Source organism: Chelonia mydas, chromosome 10, assembly GCF_015237465.2.
Source record: "Chelonia mydas isolate rCheMyd1 chromosome 10, rCheMyd1.pri.v2, whole genome shotgun sequence".
NCBI classification, from domain to species: domain Eukaryota; kingdom Metazoa; phylum Chordata; order Testudines; family Cheloniidae; genus Chelonia; species Chelonia mydas.
The window spans coordinates 7,080,357-7,098,519 of record NC_051250.2 but is presented as its reverse complement, the minus strand read 5'-3'; the positions used below and the strand labels follow the sequence as shown (position 1 = coordinate 7,098,519).

The 18,163-nt window shown below is 63.3% G+C and overlaps 1 protein-coding gene across 1 annotated transcript in view; it reads right to left on the bottom strand.

Annotated features, from left to right (window-relative positions):
• Positions 1-18,163, bottom strand: part of FLII (FLII actin remodeling protein) — a 28,732-nt gene that overhangs the window by 2,220 nt on the left and 8,349 nt on the right. Inside the window, exons 5-29 of the mRNA XM_037911671.2 lie at positions 17,470-17,555; positions 16,519-16,680; positions 15,586-15,689; positions 14,539-14,714; positions 13,887-14,044; positions 12,947-13,031; positions 11,712-11,859; positions 11,280-11,416; positions 10,334-10,546; positions 8,478-8,657; positions 8,128-8,210; positions 7,620-7,694; positions 6,878-6,961; positions 6,164-6,335; positions 5,949-6,053; positions 5,095-5,286; positions 4,670-4,858; positions 3,832-3,971; positions 3,358-3,604; positions 2,513-2,667; positions 2,323-2,383; positions 1,357-1,485; positions 1,004-1,110; positions 490-595; positions 75-140 (exon numbers count right to left, since the gene is read on the bottom strand). Of these exons, the coding sequence (XP_037767599.1) occupies positions 75-140; positions 490-595; positions 1,004-1,110; positions 1,357-1,485; positions 2,323-2,383; positions 2,513-2,667; positions 3,358-3,604; positions 3,832-3,971; positions 4,670-4,858; positions 5,095-5,286; positions 5,949-6,053; positions 6,164-6,335; positions 6,878-6,961; positions 7,620-7,694; positions 8,128-8,210; positions 8,478-8,657; positions 10,334-10,546; positions 11,280-11,416; positions 11,712-11,859; positions 12,947-13,031; positions 13,887-14,044; positions 14,539-14,714; positions 15,586-15,689; positions 16,519-16,680; positions 17,470-17,555 (3,360 nt within the window). The remainder of the gene's footprint in view (positions 1-74; positions 141-489; positions 596-1,003; positions 1,111-1,356; positions 1,486-2,322; positions 2,384-2,512; positions 2,668-3,357; positions 3,605-3,831; positions 3,972-4,669; positions 4,859-5,094; positions 5,287-5,948; positions 6,054-6,163; positions 6,336-6,877; positions 6,962-7,619; positions 7,695-8,127; positions 8,211-8,477; positions 8,658-10,333; positions 10,547-11,279; positions 11,417-11,711; positions 11,860-12,946; positions 13,032-13,886; positions 14,045-14,538; positions 14,715-15,585; positions 15,690-16,518; positions 16,681-17,469; positions 17,556-18,163) is intronic.

Sequence of the window (18,163 nt, the reverse complement as noted above, 5' to 3'; positions counted from 1 at the left end):
TGGCTTTCATTCAGAGCCAGGGAAGCTTTGAGAGACGCTCCGGGGCAATCCCCAGCCCTAGGTCCGGCCCTTACCTGGCAAGCTTTCAAGCTCAGCTTGATTTCCACCTGGCTCGTCTGGGTTCCCACCCACATGTAAACCTGCCGGGAACAGCAGAGAGAGCAGGGTTAGGGCTGCACTGGTCAGAGAGCGAGACAGGACGAGCAGATACGCTGCAGAACACCCAGGCCTGGCTCATTCCCCGCAGCACATGGGCAGGGCCTCACGCGGCATCTAACACCTCCTGGAAGTGGGAGGATCTGGGCCAGGGAGCCCAGCTGGAAGGGTCTGGGGGAGAGACCGGATTCTCTGGGGTTCCAGCGAGAGGTTCTCTACCAGGGAGCCTCGGCCCAGCTGCTGGATGCAGAAGAGTTACCGAGGACGATCACGTGACTACAGCCCCCTCCCCACTCCGCAGCGGGGGGGGGGTGCCAGGCCCTGGAAACTCACCTCCCGGCCGTTGTCCAGCAGCATGATGTCGTCATCCGCCAGGTCATCCTGGCAGAAATCGGAGCACTTCTCCGACACGGCGAAATAGCCCTTCTCGTTGGAGCACCTGCAGTGGAGAGCCAAGCCGCTGTTAGCGAGGGGGCGTGCCCTGCCCCGGGCCGGCCCAGCTGTCCAGGGCAAATCCTGGGCGCCAGACTGCAGACAGGCCCCCAGTGGCCATGAGTTTGTCAGGTCTCAGCCAAGCCCTGGGGAACGTTTTCCCAAACTCTACCGGTCCAGTGGGCAGCATGTCACAGTGCCTAGGGTTTCCTCCCCACTTGGCCAGCCCAAATTGGTAAGAGACGGCCCTGGTGGCTTAAGGAGCAGGCTGAGCAGGAGACGTGCGAGCCCGTGTTTGGAACAGGCACCCAGCAAACGTATGCCAGCCAGGGACCTGTCTAGCCAACGGAGGCTCTGCCCGTGGTGACAGCTCCCTCCCTGCAGGGCCCCGGGGACAGCAGCTGCTGGCACGCACCTGAACAGCCGCGAGTACTTCATGTAGTCGGCGTCTTCGTCGTAGGCCTTCTGGCCCCCGATGCCAACCCAGAAGAAGTTCTCCGGCTCCTCCCCTTCATTTATCACCTGGCACACAGAGCGGAGGGGTCAGGGTGCGCCCGCGCGAGGGCTGGAGGGTTTCAGTCGGATCCCGAGTCGTTTCCTCCCCTTGGGCTCTGGGATCAGAGGCAGGGAGAGGACCGAGCTCTCCCTGCCCTGGGGTGCAGCCAGGGGCTGGCTGGCGCTGGCTAGACCAGCCTTGCCCGTCTGGCATGGAGTGCCACTGAGAACCAGCCACTGGGCCACGCCCACAGACGCTCCACCCTGCCTCACCTGCTTGCTGTACGAGTCGTCGAACATGTGATTCATGATGTCCTCGGCCAGCTTGGCCTCCTCGGGGTCGGCGGCCCGGCCCACCCAGGTGTAGACGATGCCTTGGTTGTCGGTGCTCTCGAACGGCACCTAGGGGAGGGGAGCATGGGTCAGGGTGGCAGAAGCAGAGTCCTGGGGCTGGGTGGGAAGCCCGGGCGTAAGGAGAGGAGACGTGGGAGCAGATGGAGTCTGCTTTGGCTTAAACCAGGCGTTTAGAGCAGCTTGATGCTCCCAAGGTCACCCCCAACGTGGCTTCATGCATCCGGACCAGGTTCTTCTGCCAGCCAGTCTATGCAGGGTCCTGATCCTGCCCCACTCCCTCTGCCCCAAGCTCTAGGCTTCCATTCCTCTTCTCCCTTAGATGCTCCTTGCCCATGATCTGTGGGGAGGACATGTCAGGCAACCAGCACCTTCAAGGGCAGCCATGGATGCATGGCACCTCCTCGGACCAGCCACGAGCAGGATGCCCACGAGCGGCATGTGCTGGAGCACGGTCAAGACAAGAGAGGTGGCAGCAGGGAGCTTCCAAGGACTCCACCTCGTCAGCCTTGCTCACGGGTGCTGGAACTGGGGGGGGGGGGCATGCCCCCCACTTTTAAAACAAAAAAGCTCACAATTCATGTCCCCTGCAGAAGAATCCACTCTGCTGGGGAGGCGCTGCAATTACACCTTTTGCCCACTAGGGGCTGCTGTGGTGCCAGAAGAGAGGGCAGCGGGCTCCCCACCGACGCAGCCAGCTGCAGAGAGGGGGTGGGGGGTACTTTTGGCCTTGGCCATCCCACTTCTCGGTGCCTTGTCCTCGCTCAGTGTGGACGCTGGGCTGTGGCATGAGCCGCCGCTGCAGCGGGCCCAGCTGGAGACTGTGCTAGCCCTGGGAGCCCACAGCGGAGCGCGGGGGGTCAGCACCCTAGCCCCAGGGATGCTCACCTTCAGGATGAAGCAGAACTCCGAGTTCAGCAGGCAGGAGTCGGTGTTGATCTGGATGCACCTGCGAGGGACGAGAGGAGGAGGAGTTCTCAGCCCCAGCCTGGATCCCCCCCGAACCCCAGCACGGCCGGCCATTCCACCCCTCCGAGGGTGCGGCTCCGGTGAGCAGAGCAGCTCCTCCGGCTCTCACCGGGTGCAGAGGGCACTGCCGTTGGTGCGGACGTGGTACAGGCTGGGCTGCGGGTTGTTGTCCTTGGACTTCCTCTTGCCCTTGTGGATGATGAACTTCCTCTTGAAGTGAGACAGGAACTTGGGGTTCTCCTGCTGCTGGGTCATGCGCACGACCTGGGTGCAAGGGGATGGCGTTAGAGGCGGCCGGGGAGTTTGCTCATGCTTGGCGGAGGGGACCCCGGGACATGTGCAGACCCGTCGAGTGACGGACGGCTAGCAAAGCATCCTGGGTACCTACGTGCAAAGGGGACCCTGCCCCAGCTGCCTTCTGCGATGCAGCCACAGGAGGAGCCGGCTGCCCCCTGCAGGTGAGTGCAGGAGCACACCTGACCCCATGAAGGCTCAGCTGTATGCTCCAGCCACTTGCCTGGACCCCCAGCTGGATGGGGCTGGGCCTGCGTCACCCTCACGGGCTCCTGCAGGAGCCAGGCTGGATCCTCCGCTGTTAGCCAGGGCAGGTCGGCATCGCCTGCCCCAGCCAACGGGAGCACCTGCTGGCACCAAGGCTGAGCCCTGCAGCTGGGAGAAGGGCGAGTAATGTCCTGTCCCCACTCGCCCGCCGTAGGGCGCCCCACGCAGCAGAGAGACTAGACGGCCTTGGGGAATGGGATTTCGCGGGCTACAGCCCAGCTCGCGGTATGGCCCATGGGGCTGTATGGAAGGGGGACTCCCAGTCCGTGGGAGGGCATATATAGGGCAGGGGCCTTGGGGCTCCTAGGCTGGGTCCTGAGAGCGGAGGGGTGCTCAGGCTTCCAGCTCATGGTGCGGCCCTTGGGGACAGGGGAAATCAGGCTCCCAGCTCACCTCCAGCTTGCCAGGGAAGAGGCTCTCGAATTTCTTCTGCAGGCTGAAGGTGAAGGTGAGCCAGCCCATGTTGGAGGCCTCGCGCCCCTGCCAGAAGTACACGATGCACTGGAAATCTTCCTCTGGCTGCTTCTCCTCCTCCTCTTCCTCCTCCTCGTCCTCCCCTCCCTCTCCGGCCCCTTTGCCGCCACTCTTCTTCTTCTTCTTCTCCTCCGCCTCGTCCTCGTACTCCACCGGCACCCAGTACCTGCCGGCACAGGGGTGGGAATCCCGGTGATGTGGGGGGGGAGGGCAGCCCCAGTCCCACCATAGCCCAGAGCTCTCCCCGCCCCAGCAGCCCCATGTCACACCCACTCAGGAGCTTGGGGGGCCGATGGTAGAGGATCAGCCCAGAGGGACGGGGGCTCTTACAGCTGAGAAAGGAGGTGGTGGGGGGCACAAGAGCTGCCCAGAGAAGGCAGAGGCGGGTGTTACCTGCACAGGAAGACGTAGCAATCCTGCGTGTGGAAGTGTCCGAACTCCTCTTCGGGCAGGCGAGCAAATTTCTTGCCCTCCAGGACAAAGCCCTCCATGCCGTCCAGGTCCTCGTTCCACTCCTCCATCAGCTGTTCCGCCTGCACCCCACGCCAAGAGATACACACACTTAGGAGGATGTTGCAATGGGTGGCAAGCTGGCCAGGCAGTTAGCGCTCTGCAGGGTGGCCTAGGGGACCCTGGGGCCAGTCCTGGTCCTGAGAATTGTGTGTGTCGGGGGGTGGGGGTGGGGGTTGCAATGTCCTTTTCCCCACACCCTCTCCCAAATAAGGGGAGATCCAGGGCCCCAGAGGCTGAGGCCAATGCTTCCACCGGTCAACTGAGCTCCACTGAGCTCGGGCTGCAGGTCCCGCTGACCGCCGGGGCTCGGGCTGCCAGCCCCAACTGCCTGGCCCCGCTCTCCCTGGGGCTCGGGCCGTCTGCCCTGCAACCGGGTCCCACCTGCTGCCTCCAATACCCGGGGTCCCCTGGCCGCCCTTAGTGAAATTTTTCTGGCGAACCCCCGCAACGTTCTGCGAACCCCAGTTTGGGAACCACTGACTTAGCAAGATGCAGTGGGACCAGCCCACACCCTCTCTCTCTCCCACCCCAGCCTTGGCTGCCCCATGGCCATTTGGAGGGGGCACAATGCTGGTGCCCAAGGACCCAAGAGGGGGAGCCTAGGGCAGCTGCATTGGCAGAGAAGGTCCCAGCCCATCCCTACCCAGACGGGAGGAAGGAAGGGCCCAGATGACTGCCCTGAGGGTCTTTCATTTACTCCTCCACCCCCGCGTCTTACCTCCGTCAGCGCCATGGGGGGCTGGCGGGGCAGGAACAGCGCCGTCAGGTCAGCCTTCATCTGGTCCTTCTTCTCGGTGTCTTTCTTCACCTTGCCGGCCAGCCCCTTGGCCTGCAGCACGCTCTCCGCGTTGCGGGTGTAGTCCACCTTCAGCACGTCGTCCCAGTTCTTGAACTTGGACTTGAACACCTGCGGGGGGAGGGAGGAGAGACACGCCGGCACGGGGCGTTTCAGCCTCTCCCGGGGGGCGCGGCCCCCCTGCCTCCCCGCAGGGCAGCTCCCAGCTCGGCTAGAAGGGAAGCGAGACAGAGTCTCCCACCCCGCAGCCCGGTCAGGCCACCCCAGGGCGGCAGCTGGCCAGACCCGAATTCCCCAGCCAGTCCCAGCGGGGCAAGGCGAGCCCGGGCCCCAGCGGCCCCCCGTACCTGGCACTCGGTGCCCTCCAGGTTGCGGATGACCATGGCGTGCTTGGGCCGGTGCAGCATGCTGCACAACTCCTGCCCCAGCTTGAGGGCCGCCGCCCGCACCAGGCGCGGGGACTTCCTGCCCACCCAGATGAAGACGTCGGACCAGCAGTCGAGGATGTACACGGCCTTGGTGTCCAGCAGGCTCTGCAGCTGGAGGGCAAGCGGGAGAGGAGGGATTGAGCGGGCGGGGGGAGGGGGGACTGCCCCCTATTGTGATCTCCCCCCCCAAGCCCAAAGCAGGACCTGGGGGGGCTAAGCAGGCTGCCAGCCCAGCACCTTCAGATAACTCTCCCTCACAGAGAGGGCTGCCCGGCCCCTCGCCCTTCCTCGGGGCCAGGCCCTGGCAGCATCCTCCAGCTGGGAGCAGGGCCCGAGCTCAGATCCCCACCCTGATTCCCCGCATCCTGCCCCAAAACGGAAGGGGTTTCCTGACAGGCCCCACCTCCCACTGGGCTGGAGACTGGGGCCGCGCCCCAGGGAACAGCTCTCCTGCTTGGGTGGGGGCCGCCCGGGCCCTTGCCCCAGGGAACGGCTCTCCTGCTCGGGGGCTCCGACCACTGCTGAAGCAAGAGGGAGAAGTTTTTCGAGCAGGGCCCAAACTCCCGACCATTTCCCACTCCAGAGCCTGGCGAGAACAGGGGCAGGGGGAGAAGGCGGTTGAGGGCCGGCAAATCTCAGATCCTCCATCCACGTACCCAGCCCCTGTGGCCTTAGCGGGCACAGCCCCTCCCCAGCCGGGTGCGGCCTATGGCACACAGCCTGGTGGAACAGACCCCTCCGCCTCTGGCCCGCCTCACCCCGCCCCACCATACCAGTCGCATCTCCGGTAGCAGGTCCACCTTGGGCCGCTTCTGGTGCTCCACCGAGAGCTTGTAGTTGATCTGGGGCAGCTCCAGGTAGCCCAGCCCCAGGCCGACCTGAGCCGAGGAGAGAGGAGAGGGATGAGAGCCTGGTCACAGGGCACGAGCACCCCTCTGCCACAGAGAGACTCCCCCTGGGGGCACGCGGAGCGGGAAGGGGTCTCTACCTTATAGAGCTTGGGCTTGGCTGGCTGGAAGTCATCAGGGACGTTGGCCTTGATCTCCTCGGGCTGCCCTCCCAGCACCTCCCAGAACTCGGGCGGCTCCTGGCTCTGGCTCAGGAGTGTGATCTCCGCCTTCCCTTTCCGCTCGTTCTTGTTGATCTTCTCAGCGAAGAGCCTGGGCGGGACGATTCGGGGGAGAGGAGCAGGCCAGAGAGACTCCGGTTAGATTCCAGGCCAGCCGCGCTCCTGGGGCCAGGCGGGGCTCACAGAGCAGCAGGGGGCACCAGGCCTGGCCTGCGACAGCAGGTGAGTGTGGGGGAAGGGCTACCTGGCCCACGATGGCAGGAGGAAGGGAAGGTGGCGGGATGTCACGTGCCCCGTGATGGCAGGTGGGAGGCCAGGGGGATGCCATGCCCTGCGACTGCCCATGATGGCAAAAGGGAGGGCAGGTGGCAGCCATGTCCTGTGATGCCAGAGCGGCAGCGGGTGCCTTTCACACATCCCCTCGGCTCTGGAGCAGGCTTCACCCCGTCCGGCCAGGCGAGCTGCCAGCTGGCATGTGTGGCAATCACCCCGCTCCCCGACGGGTGCCGCTGGAGCGGGAGCAGTGGCTGCGAGCTGTGGAAGGGGGCAGAGCGCACTCGGCGCCCCCCAGTGTCAGCGCCCGCTGGCTCCATCCCTGCCATGCCCCCCCAGCTGCCCCTCTGCAGACGGTACCTGGCTTTGGTGGTGCTGCTCAGTGTGGCCTGGCTCCCCCTCCACACGGAGATCTCAAGGCCGTTGTCCAGGAGGAAGACGAACCTGGGTGGGGGAAAGAGGGGTCAGTGTGGTGCACCGCGGAGCCCAAGCAGGGCTGAATCCAAGAGCTGAGAGGGGGGATCAGTGGCAGAGACACCCCCCGACCCCAAGTTGGTAGCTGCTCTGGGGCAGCGGGGACAGGAGAGAGCTACTGGGCCAGTGGCCTCCGACAAGCACAGCAATGGCTTGGTTTGCCGGCAGGGGCGGGCAATTCGAGCTCTGGAGGGGTCTGCATCGTCACCGCAGCGCCCGAGCCCCTCCCAGCAACGAAGGTGTTTATCCCCGAGCCCGCGGGAGGCAGGGCAGGGCTCGCAGCCCCACTGCCCAGACGGGACAGGCCCAGAGAGGCCCTCGCCCACGGTCACCCAGGGAGCCTGTGCAGAGGAGGGAATGGAGCCAAATATCCCCAACCCCGGGCGGTGACGAGAGCCTCTGCTGACACGCACGGGGCCGGACGTGGCATTCCCGCCTGCCGCCCTGGTGTTAACACTGCAGGCTCCGGTCCCGGCAAGCGAAATCACTACGATCCCTGCAGCTTCCGCTCCTGGACAGGGGTCTGTAGGTCCCCTCACCTATCCTGGTAGGCCAGTCCCCCCGCCCCACAGGCACGGACTTGGGTGCCGTGTTTCTGCAGAGTGTCCCAATCCCCCTCTGCACTCACCGGGGGTCCAGCGAAGCAGCCTTAAGCGTCACGGGCTCCAGCTTAATATTCTTCTTCCCGTAGATGCGATACAGCCTGCAAGGACACGCGGCACGCAAGGGGGGGGCGGTCATGAGAGAGCCCACTGCCTGAGGAGAACCTGCCCCCACAGGGGCACCAGGGTGACAGCGCGCCCCACAGGACTGGGCAGCAACGCGCTCAGAATGGATCAAGGGGTGGCTTGGCCTCTGGAACTCACTGCCACAAGATAACAGAACACCCCAAGCGCTCTGTCGGATTCCAGACGGGCTTAGACCTTTCCGTGGCACCCATGGTGACAGCCGCATTATTCATGAGGCCTCCTGCTCGAGGGGAGCAGAGAGGGCCTGGAGAAGCTCATCCTCTGGGCATGTGTCCAGGACTGGCGTGCCCGAGCCAGGCAGCTTCTCTGTGTCTGCACGCCACGTAATCGTGGCGCCCCAGAGGGTGGCTGTGGCCGGTAGCACCCCCAACCCGCGGCCCCCCCTACCTGGTGATGTACTGTGCATCCTCGACGGTGTAGAAGCCGCTGGCCGAGCCCCCCTCAATGTAGGAGATCTCATGGTCGAACACCTAGGGGTGGGGAGAAGGGGTCAGCTGGGAGCCGGCCAGCCCGCAGCAAAAGGCTTCTGTGCCTCCCTCCCGCCAGGGTGAGGGCTGGCTGCAGGGGGCTGCGCCCTGTCGCAGGGAACCTGGAACTGCTGGAGAAGGAAGGGGGGGTCTGTACAGGGGTGGATTGTCTGTATGGGGTTGTGCGGAGGAGCTGGTAGCTGCAGAGATGGGGGTGGGAGGAGGAAGACAGGGAGGGAGGGTCATCAGGGCGGTCGAGGGGGGAGGCACCTGGCTGAATTCCTCGCTCTCGTCCCCCATCTCCTCCCGGACGGTGCGGCACTCAGCCCCCAGGTAGTTGCGCAGGTTGACGGCGTGAATGGCCGCGCTGGCCTTCTTGTCCAGCGTGGCCTCCTGCCCGATCCAGTAGTAGATCTCCCAGGTCAAGGAGCCGTTGTCGTCCAGGAACGTCTGCGGGGAAACGCCAACAGGCAGAGCCGTCAATGGGGCTGGAGGAAGCCAAGTGGGTCACTCGGGGGAGGCGGGGGGGCCTTTCCCTGCTCTCTGGGCCATCCGCAGGAGCCCCGCCTACCCACATGACCCTGGGAGGCTCCCTGCAGCCTGGCACAGCATGGGGCCCCCAGCATGGGAAGAAGCTGGAGCCCACGTAGGGGTGACTGGGATGAGGGAACCATTCCCGGTATCAAGTGGAGTGCCCCAAGGGTCAGCCCTTGGGCCGGTTTTGTTCAATATCTTCATAAATGATCTGGAGGATGGTGTGGATTGCACTCTCAGCAAATTTGCGGATGATACTAAACTGGGAGGAGTGGTAGATACGCTGCAGGGTAGGGATAGGATACAGAGGGACCTAGACAAATTAGAGGATTGGGCCAAAAGAAATCTGATGAGGTTCAACAAGGACAAGTGCAGAGTCCTGCACTTAGGACGGAAGAATCCCATGCACTGCTACAGACTAGGGACCGAATGGCTCGGCAGCAGTTCTGCAGAAAAGGACCTAGGGGTTACAGTGGACAAGAAGCTGGATACGAGTCAACAGTGTGCCCTTGTTGCCAAGAAGGCCAATGGCATTTTGGGCTGTATAAGTAGGGGCATTGCCAGCAGATCGAGGGACGTGATCGTTCCCCTCTATTCGACATTGGTGAGGCCTCATCTGGAGTACTGTGTCCAGTTTTGGGCCCCACACTACGAGAAGGATGTGGAAAAATTGGAAAACGTCCAGCAGAGGGCAAAAAAAATGATTAGGGGGCTGGAACACATGACTTATGAGGAGAGGCTGAGGGAACTGGGATTGTTTAGTCTGCGGAAGAGAAGAATGAGGGGGGATTTGATAGCTGCTTTCAACTACCTGAAAGGTGGATCCCAAGAGGATGGATCTAGACTGCTTTCAGTGGTAGCAGATGACAGGACAAGAAGTAATGGTCTCAAGTTGCAGTGGGGGCGGTTTAGGTTGGATATTAGGAAAAACTTTTTCACTAGGAGGGTGGTGAAACACTGGAATGGGTTACCTAGGGAGGTGGTGGAATCTCCTTCCTTAGATATTTTTAAGGTCGGGCTTGACAAAGCCCTGGCTGGGATGATTTAGTTGGGGATTGGTCCCGCTTTGAGCGGGGGGTTGGACTAGATGACCTCCAGAGGTCCCTTCCAACCCTGATATTCTATGATTCCCTTCAGACTGTCACTCGCCCCGAGAGGCTGGGACCTCGGATTTTGTCTGGTCTTATCTCCCGCCCACAGTATTAAACCTCTTGACAGGAAACCCTTTGAACCTAGGGAGGGAGCGTGGCTAGAGCAGGAGATCAGGACCCCCTGCAGACCAGTGTACTATCTGCAGCTGTGGGGGAGCGTGGCCTAGTGGTTGGGGGGGGGGTGGGCTGTGAGCCAGGATCCCCGGGTACTATCTGCACCTGGGAGGGAGCGTGGCCTAGTGGTTGGGGATGGGGGGGGAAGGGGGGACTGTGAGCCAGGACTCCTGGGCCCTATTCGCAATTCATCCCTGCCTGACCTCAGGCGAGTCACCGCGCTGCTCCATGCTCACTTTCCCCAGGGGACTGGGGGCTCAGGGCCCTGGGCCACGCTCCAGGCACCCGGCAGGAAGGCATGGGGGCAGGGCACAGCAGCGCCGGTACCTTCAGCACAATGTAGCAGTCAGCTTCGTAGAACTTCCCGTTGAAGGCCTCGTCCACCAGGGTGGGCACGAAGTTCTCGATCTGCCAGACGGAGACACCGGGGATCTGCCCCACGTCCTCCGTGAAGAACTCCGAGTAGTTGAGCTGGGGCTTCTCCAGGCTCTGGTCCCAGCGGCGTGTCTTCGGGTCCGTGTATTTCATGTCCCCGTTCTCCTGTCGGGTGCGGGGGACGAGAGAGCGGTGAGGAGCGGCCTGGCTTCTCTCCACTCACAGCCTAGGCCTAGACCTTGGGCCGTGTTCGACCCCACACAGTGTCCCTAGATGCTGAGAATCTTCCTAGGAGCAAACTGGAGCTGGGACCCGACATTCACGCCGGGCCTCCGGCGCCGTCCCCAGCAATCGAGGCTCCTGCCCGGAGCTTGGCCGGCCACGCGCAAGGCAGAAGCGGGATCCAGCCCGCTGCGTCGGTTCCACCAGGGCTCACGGGAGTGACGCCAGCAGCTGAGACTCAGTCACCCAGGGAGCGGCTGGGTCGGGACAGTCCCGAGCCCAGCTGCCCAGGAAGGCCTGGTCGGTCCTTATGCCCGGCAGGCAGAGTGCCCTCAGCAGACGGACGCCCTTGTTCTGAACCCCAGGCTCACACCATACACGAGGCTGCGAGTTCCGATCCTGGCTACGACGTGGACTCTCCCCCGTGGCCTGGGGCAAGGCAGTGAGGCCTGAGTTCTCAGGAGCGGCCTCTACCGGCGGGTGCCCCCATTTCTGGGTGCTCATCGGGAGAGAGCTAGGGCCGGACGAGCAGAGGCACTGAGCACCGGCACTGGCCTCGGGACGGGGGTGGACGCACGTGGGCTGTGGGAGGGAGGTAGCCGAGGTGGAGAAAGGGGTGTGTGTAATAAACAGACAGACAGCACCCGCTGCCCCGCCCCACCCCACCCCTTCCTACCTCCAGTTTCTTGTTCTTCTCTTCAGCCACATCCGACATCCCCTTCAGCACCTGCTTGGCCTGATCGTCCTGCGCCGCCGAGTCCTTGCGCCTGCGAAGCCGCGTCTTGCGGGCCGTGGGGTCCTTCGTGCCGCTCCCTGGGAACACGGGCAACGTGTGTGAGCACAGCCCAGAAATCACCAACACCTACTCTAGGCAACTGGCTGGATGGGGGACCCTACCCCGCGGGGCACTCTCAGCCCAAGGCGGGAATCGCCTGGCAGTGCCGGCCCCACGGCAGCAGAGACATGCCACCGCATGGCCAGGAGCCCTCGGGTTCTGGGACTCGGCTGCCAGCATCTGGGATTCCCAGTCCTCCCAGCTCCCCAGGAGCCAGGCTTCAGCTGGATGCGACGTTTCCACACCCCCGCCCCCCATTGCCCCTTGGTTCACCTGCTGCAGCTGCGGCCACGGTGGCGGGCGAGGCGCCAGCCAGGCGCAGCTGGTTCTGCAGGGAGAAGTCGATGTTGTACCACTCAGAGGTTTTGTCCACCGGCTTGGGGGGCATCACCAGGTTGGGGTTCTCCCGGACGTCCAGGATCTGCAGGGGCATGGGAAAGAGAGGTCATCCAAACACCAGCCACATGAGCAATCTTGGCACCAGCTGGTTCTTGCTTCGCCCTGGAGAGCTCAGGGGGCATTGGTGGGGGGCGGGGATCCTCCCGTGCCCCATCAGGGTTTAGGGTCAGTGTCTGACGGTGCAAGGCTACAGTTCAGCAGGACGAACGTGACTTGTTTCCCAGGCGCTGGGGGTTGGGATGCCACGCCCTCCCCGCCAACATGAAAACCACGTCCAGCAGCGGGCGTGTAGGGGCCCAGGCTTAATCCAGCCAGGAGGGCCCATGGACAGCCAAGCACCACTCAGAACAGATCAGACGACCCCGGAAACAGACCCCTCGCCGAACGCACCGGTCGTCGGCAGGGGGCTTCTCCACCACCCCCAGTGCAGGCCCGGCGGGCAGGGATTCTGCACCAGGCAGGGGTGATCCAGGATCTCCCCACTCACTCATGCTGCATGGCATAACCCCCTTCAGCATGGCACCAGCTCGCTCGGCCTGGCTGGGCGCCCCAGACCGAACCGCCGGGAGGCAGAGGGAGCAAAGGGCTCTCAGCTGGCTCCATAGGAGCAGCTCCTGCCAGGGATGTGCTGAGCCAGGGCGAGGGGCAGCACGATCAGTAGGACTGGCCATGGAGCTCGAGCCCCACAGTCCCTTAGTTTAGTCCCACTGCCTTGCTGCATGGCTTGAGGTCTTACCCCTTAGAGCCTCCGGCCCATGTCCTCAATGGGTTTAGGCTCCCAGTTTCCTACCTTTGTGCAGTGGGATTATCCCGACCCAGTACATTAACTCAGGTCACCGCATGGCCGGCCAGGGGCGTAGAGAGCCTCCCCGCTGCCCTGTGTCAGACCCAGCCCATCCGGGGTGGGGAGCACAGGCTGGCACTGCTGGTGGGGTGAGCCTCCGCAGAGGGGTCCAGAGCGGAGCCTTGCCCTCCGCTCGCACACCAGCCCACACTGCCCTGGGATGCATGGATCCCCCAGGGACCGGCTCCCACGGAAGGACGGGGCCTCGGGCATCTGCCCAGCGGGCGCCGGCAAAGCACAGAGGCCCGTCCCTCCGCGTCCTCACCTCGACGTCCGTCAGGAAATGAATAGTCTCTGGCAGGGTGACCAGGCGGTTCTTGTTGAGCACCAGCTTCTTCAGCTTCGTGCACCTGGAGGGGCAGACGAGACGCTAGGAGAGGCCTGGCCCCCGCCCCCGAGACACGCTGCGCTGATGAGCTGCAGGGCAGGGGGGACCAGGAGATCAACTACAGCCAGAAAGTCCCGCTCCCAGGCGGGAGAGCCAGAGCCCAGAAGGGGAGGAAGGAGGGACGCGGGACGTGGAGGGGACGCCGGCTCAGCCCGCGCCGAGTTCTTCGATTTTCCCTGCTCCGCGTGTCACCCATCTGTCCCGTCCCTCCCGGACGCTGCTCTACGCTCAGGCCCAGCTTGGCCCGCAAGAAATGCGGAACCCTTCCTTCCCCTCTGCAGAACGCGCCCACCAGCCCCTCCCTCCCCTCCGCCCCAGACATGCCAGGGAAGGGGGCGGCAGCTCGGAGATCTGCACCGAGCGGGACCGCCCTGGAGAAGCCAGACTGAGTCACGAGCGCTCAGCGCAAGGGATCCACCCCGGGCGGGCTTCGGAGGGGGCTGTGAGCTGGCAGGGGGTGGGGCGGGGTCTTTCGCAGCCAGGCTGCGGACGCTGTTCGCGGCAGGTGAGCTCTGCATATAGCAGGGCTGATGTCGGAGGTCCTGAGTCCCCACCGAGGTCAGCGATGGCTGCGAGTATCAGCCTCTTGGGCAGACCGGCCCTTTGCAGGTGTTTGGGGGCGGGTGGGTAACCGGCAGCCAGAAGGCGCACAGGGATGGAGAGGACCAGCCGGCCTTGCCGCTCAGATCCAAAGCGAGCAAACGGCTTCCTTCCCTATCCCCACACAGCAGCCACCTGGGGGAGACTCTGCCCCAGGCTGCAGGGGGGGGATCCCGCTTCTGTCTCCCCAGGCCAGGGCGGCAGGCGGGTCGCTCACCTGCACAGGCTCTCGGGGATCAGCTCCAGGTTGTTGTTGGCTGCCATGAACTCCTCCAGGCTGGTCAGTTTGCCAATGCCAGAGGGAATGCCGTCAAAATCTAGCTTGTTGGAGTTCAGGTAGAGCTTCTTCAGCTTGGTCAGCTTGCAGATGGCAGACTGGGGACAGAGAGACACACGCGCCACAGATCAGGGGGAGCCTGTAGCCTGGGCCACTGGGCTCTGCAGGGGCTACTGTCCAGGGCATCCTGCCAGCTGCTTGGACAAGTCACTTAGCCGCCCTATGCCTCAGTTTCCCCAACTGTACCATGGGGATAACACCATCATCTGCCTGCCAGGGGTTCTGTGAGGATAAACCCATTACAGACCACAAGGGGCGCTGAAGCTATGGGAAGGGGGCCCCAGGAGCTCTTAGCTTGGCCTGAACCAGGAAGGAAAGCACCGGCCTGTTGAGTCAGAGGATGGGGAGCCAGCGGGATGCTGGGACCAGCCCCTCGGGTCTGTGATGCCGCTGTGGCATTCACAGCTTCACAAGCCAAGGACCAAGCTCCAGAGAAAGCCACCAGGCCCGTCCCACGGAGACCGTGCCCTGAGCTTGGCCGTGGGAAGCCAGGCAGCTCCCTGCTGTCGTCTCGGGGGAGATCGCTACGTACGGGCAGCGAGGTGAGCTGGTTCCGCGACAGATTGAGGGTCTCCAGCTGGGTCCACTGGTCGATGCAGAGGGAGAGCTCGGAGATCTGGTTGCTGCTCAGATTGAGACGGCGCAGGCTGGAGAGGGTGTAGAGGCACTCGGGGACCCGGCTCAGCTCGTTGCACGCCAGGTCCACGTCTGGGGAAGAAGAGCAGAAGGGAAGGGCAGCCACCCACCGGACTGGGCCCAAGTCAGCCGACGGGCACGGACAACCCAGGGCTCTGGCTGGGTTACACAGTAATTGCGAGTGCATGGACATGAGGCCAGGATAATATAGCAGGTCCCGGCCTAAATACATCCAATTTCACAGGGACGGGGGAGGCAGCCCATCTAACAGCTACACTCTTCCCGGGGTCAGAGCCTGGACCATCTCCACCAATAGGAGCCTGGCCAGCGGGGTCAGGACCATTTTGGGGGCCAACAGCCACACAAGGCGATTGCCTCCATCATCCTTGCAATGGCTTGCCCCACCCAGCCATGTGGCTCGTGCTCACAAGAGGAACCTTAACCAGGTGGCTGTCCCAGGGCGTTCTGGGACTGCAGGAGAATCTATGCCATGGGCTGCCCACGCTGGGACTGGGAACAGGGGCTTCTGGGTAATTTCCCCAGACACAAGGCACTGCATTGTGGGATGGAGAGAGGAGGAGCAGCTGGACCAAGGAAGATGCAACAGTTGTGGGTTGCCATCAGGGAAGATGCCGCTGTGGACGACGGGTTCAGCCAGGCCTGGTCCTGGGAGATGCACCCGGCTGGCTCACACAGTGCTGGGGACAGCCACCGTGTGCGGACACAAGCCGCCATGCGGGTGGCGTGAGCTCAGCCAAAGGCTCGCTGGGAGTGGGACACCTTTCTCCGAATGCAGGGCCTCCCGGGCTGCACTCGTCGCTGGACTGGCCCTGTTGCACGGCAGCAGTGGGAAGGAGGCCCGGAGAGGTGCTGTTTCCCCATGCGTCCCCACACGTGCCCCCTCAGCCCCGGACTCTGGGGCGAAACCCCACGGGCAGCTCACCTGCGAGGTTGATCAGGCCTTCCAGGCTGGTGGGCAGATTGCTCTGCGTGCGCTGCGTGTTCCTCAGGTGCAGGGTCTGCAGAGCCGTCATTGCAGGGAGCTGCCTTTACATGGAAAGAGAGAGAGAGAGAAGCAGTGAGGGGAGATCCACTGCTGGGCCGAGCCAGGGACTGGAGGGGAGATCCCGGACGGGAGGAGAGCAGGACCCCAAGCTCTGGTTCAAGAGGAGGCAAGATGCAGCACGTCCACACCAGGACTAGTTTAAACCTGGTCTCAGCTTCGCTGGGTTTCAGCCCAGCTCCCCAAGGACATGAGCCCATTCCACAAGATCCATCCCTGCACCCGGCTGGAGGCCAAGGGTGGACTGGGCCGTGGGAGCCGCATCAGCCCTTCCTTCCTAGAGGCCGAGCTGCTCGTTCACGGCAGGCGGGGGACAGGACCTGTGCCTGCCAGAGCCACACAGAGAGAGACGACCAGTCTTTAGGGCTGTGGCTGGCACCATGAGATCCAAGAAACTGGTCTTATTTAAAGACTTAAGGGCCGGATCCAAAGCTTTGGAAGGGCTGTGGGTGGGGTTTCCATTGATGTCATGGGGGGCTCTGGATCAGGCCCCAAGAGGCTGACCGTGTCCCTTCTAAAAGGGCTCGCTGGAGAAGGAGCAAAGGGGCCCCCCAGGCTGGGTTCTCAGGCGTTTATTGGGGAGAAGGCCTTTCTGGTTGTCTTTTGGCGGCTACTTTACCTCCCCAGGCCGATGCAACCAGAAACCAGGCAAGAAACTGGACCCGCGGCCGGACAAGGCTCTTCCCAGCCAGGCCCAGGAGAGCGGCTAGAAGAGCGTCCAGCCAAAGGGGACCTCTCCTGAGCGCGTCCCGCCCCCTAACAGCGCCGGCAGCCTGCACCCCCGCCCGGCAGCGCAGCGGGACACCCCCCTACCTGAGCTGGGCGTGCAGCAGCGGGTTGCTGTTCAGGATCAGGGTCTGCAGGTGCACCAGCCGTCTCATCTGCGGGGGCAGGCTCTCCAGCATGTTCTCGCTCAGGTCCAGGTACAGCAGGTCCGTCAGGTTGATGAACAGCTGGTTGGGGATGTTATCGATGCTGGAGAAGAAAGACAAGCCGCGCTTGGTTTACCAGCCAGGAGAGGGGGAGGGAGGGCCGCGCCGCCCCGTGCTGGGACGGGTACGGAGAGATTGCCGTGTCGACACACCCTATCAGATGCGTCCGCAGCACGTGGAGATGTCCCCAGGCTGGCTTTGAGCTTCGGCCAGGGAAGCAGCACGGGCCAGCTGCTCGAGAACATAGCCAGGGTCCTGGGCTGGGTCGTGCAGCCTCACTGCTGTGGTTATCGGCGCTCGCTCAGGTCTCCACCTGCAGCAGTCACCCCCCCGCCCCCCGCCACTTGGGTGCAGACACACGCCCAGGTGCTCAGATCCCCACTCAGAGACAACAGAGCTCTCAGCTCCCTCCCCTGCACACCAGGGAACGGTGAGGTGACCCAGCCTAGTTACCCAACACAGCCGGGGGCACGATCCTGGCGGCGATGCACAGAACGGGGATCTCCCGGGTTCCGACAGGGACACCGAGGATTTCCCCGGCCCGGGGCGGGAAGATGTTTACGTGGAGGAGCCGAGCAGCACGGGACAAGCGCACAGTGATCTTTACCAGCTGCTCCAAGCGCCCCTCGCGTCAGTTCCGCCTCCCTTCTCTCACACGTCCCCAGCCCCCAGAGGCGCAGGCCTCCCCTAGATCCGGAGAGGGGGGTTTGTTTGACAGGGAAATCCACGCCTGGTGAGCCAGGGGTCCCCGCCTGCGTGCCCCGCTGGTGCAGCCGGCCCAGGAACCCCCTGCACGCAGCCTTGGCTGGAACCCCGGAGCAGCCGGACCCACCTGTTGTGGCCGAGATTGAGCACCAGCATGTTCTTGGCATTCTCCAGCTCCCGGGGACATTCTGTGAGCTGGTTGTAGCTCAGGTCCTGGGGGCAGGGAAGCAAGAGAGCTGTCAGGAGAACCCCTCCATTCCAGCTGGCACGGAGCGGCCCACCAGCAACAGCCCCCTCCCGCCACCGCAAGGATCTCCAGGGCCACACTGCTGATATATCTGTGCGTATATCCAAAGCCAGGACGCGGCCTCCAGTCTTTTTAACCTAGCCGCGGTTTGTGCGACCTGCCCAGCGGACCACAGGGACACCCCTTACTGTGCCATTTCCAACACAGCGGCAGCCAGAGGCAGCTGTCCTTCGTCGGTTCCCTTCAGAGGGGCATCAGTGCCACTAATTGATTCGGCAGCTGCCAGCTACCTGGGGGAGCTCATGTGCATTGGGGTTTTGGGGTCTCACACCAAAACGGTGGCTGCTTATCTGACGTTTGCTTATTTCTCAGCTAGAGCATAGTGCTTACAAAAGAAGGATTAGGAATCCCCAAGGATATTCCTGAGCAGACAAGATCAGCTTTAAAATGGAGATGAATTTAGAGGTCAAGCAGGTTATGATGTATGTTATGGTAAAGTATATTACAGTAATGCCCTAAGGTCCTGATCAGAGGTCAAACTGGGCATTACCATAATACACACACTGATAACCTA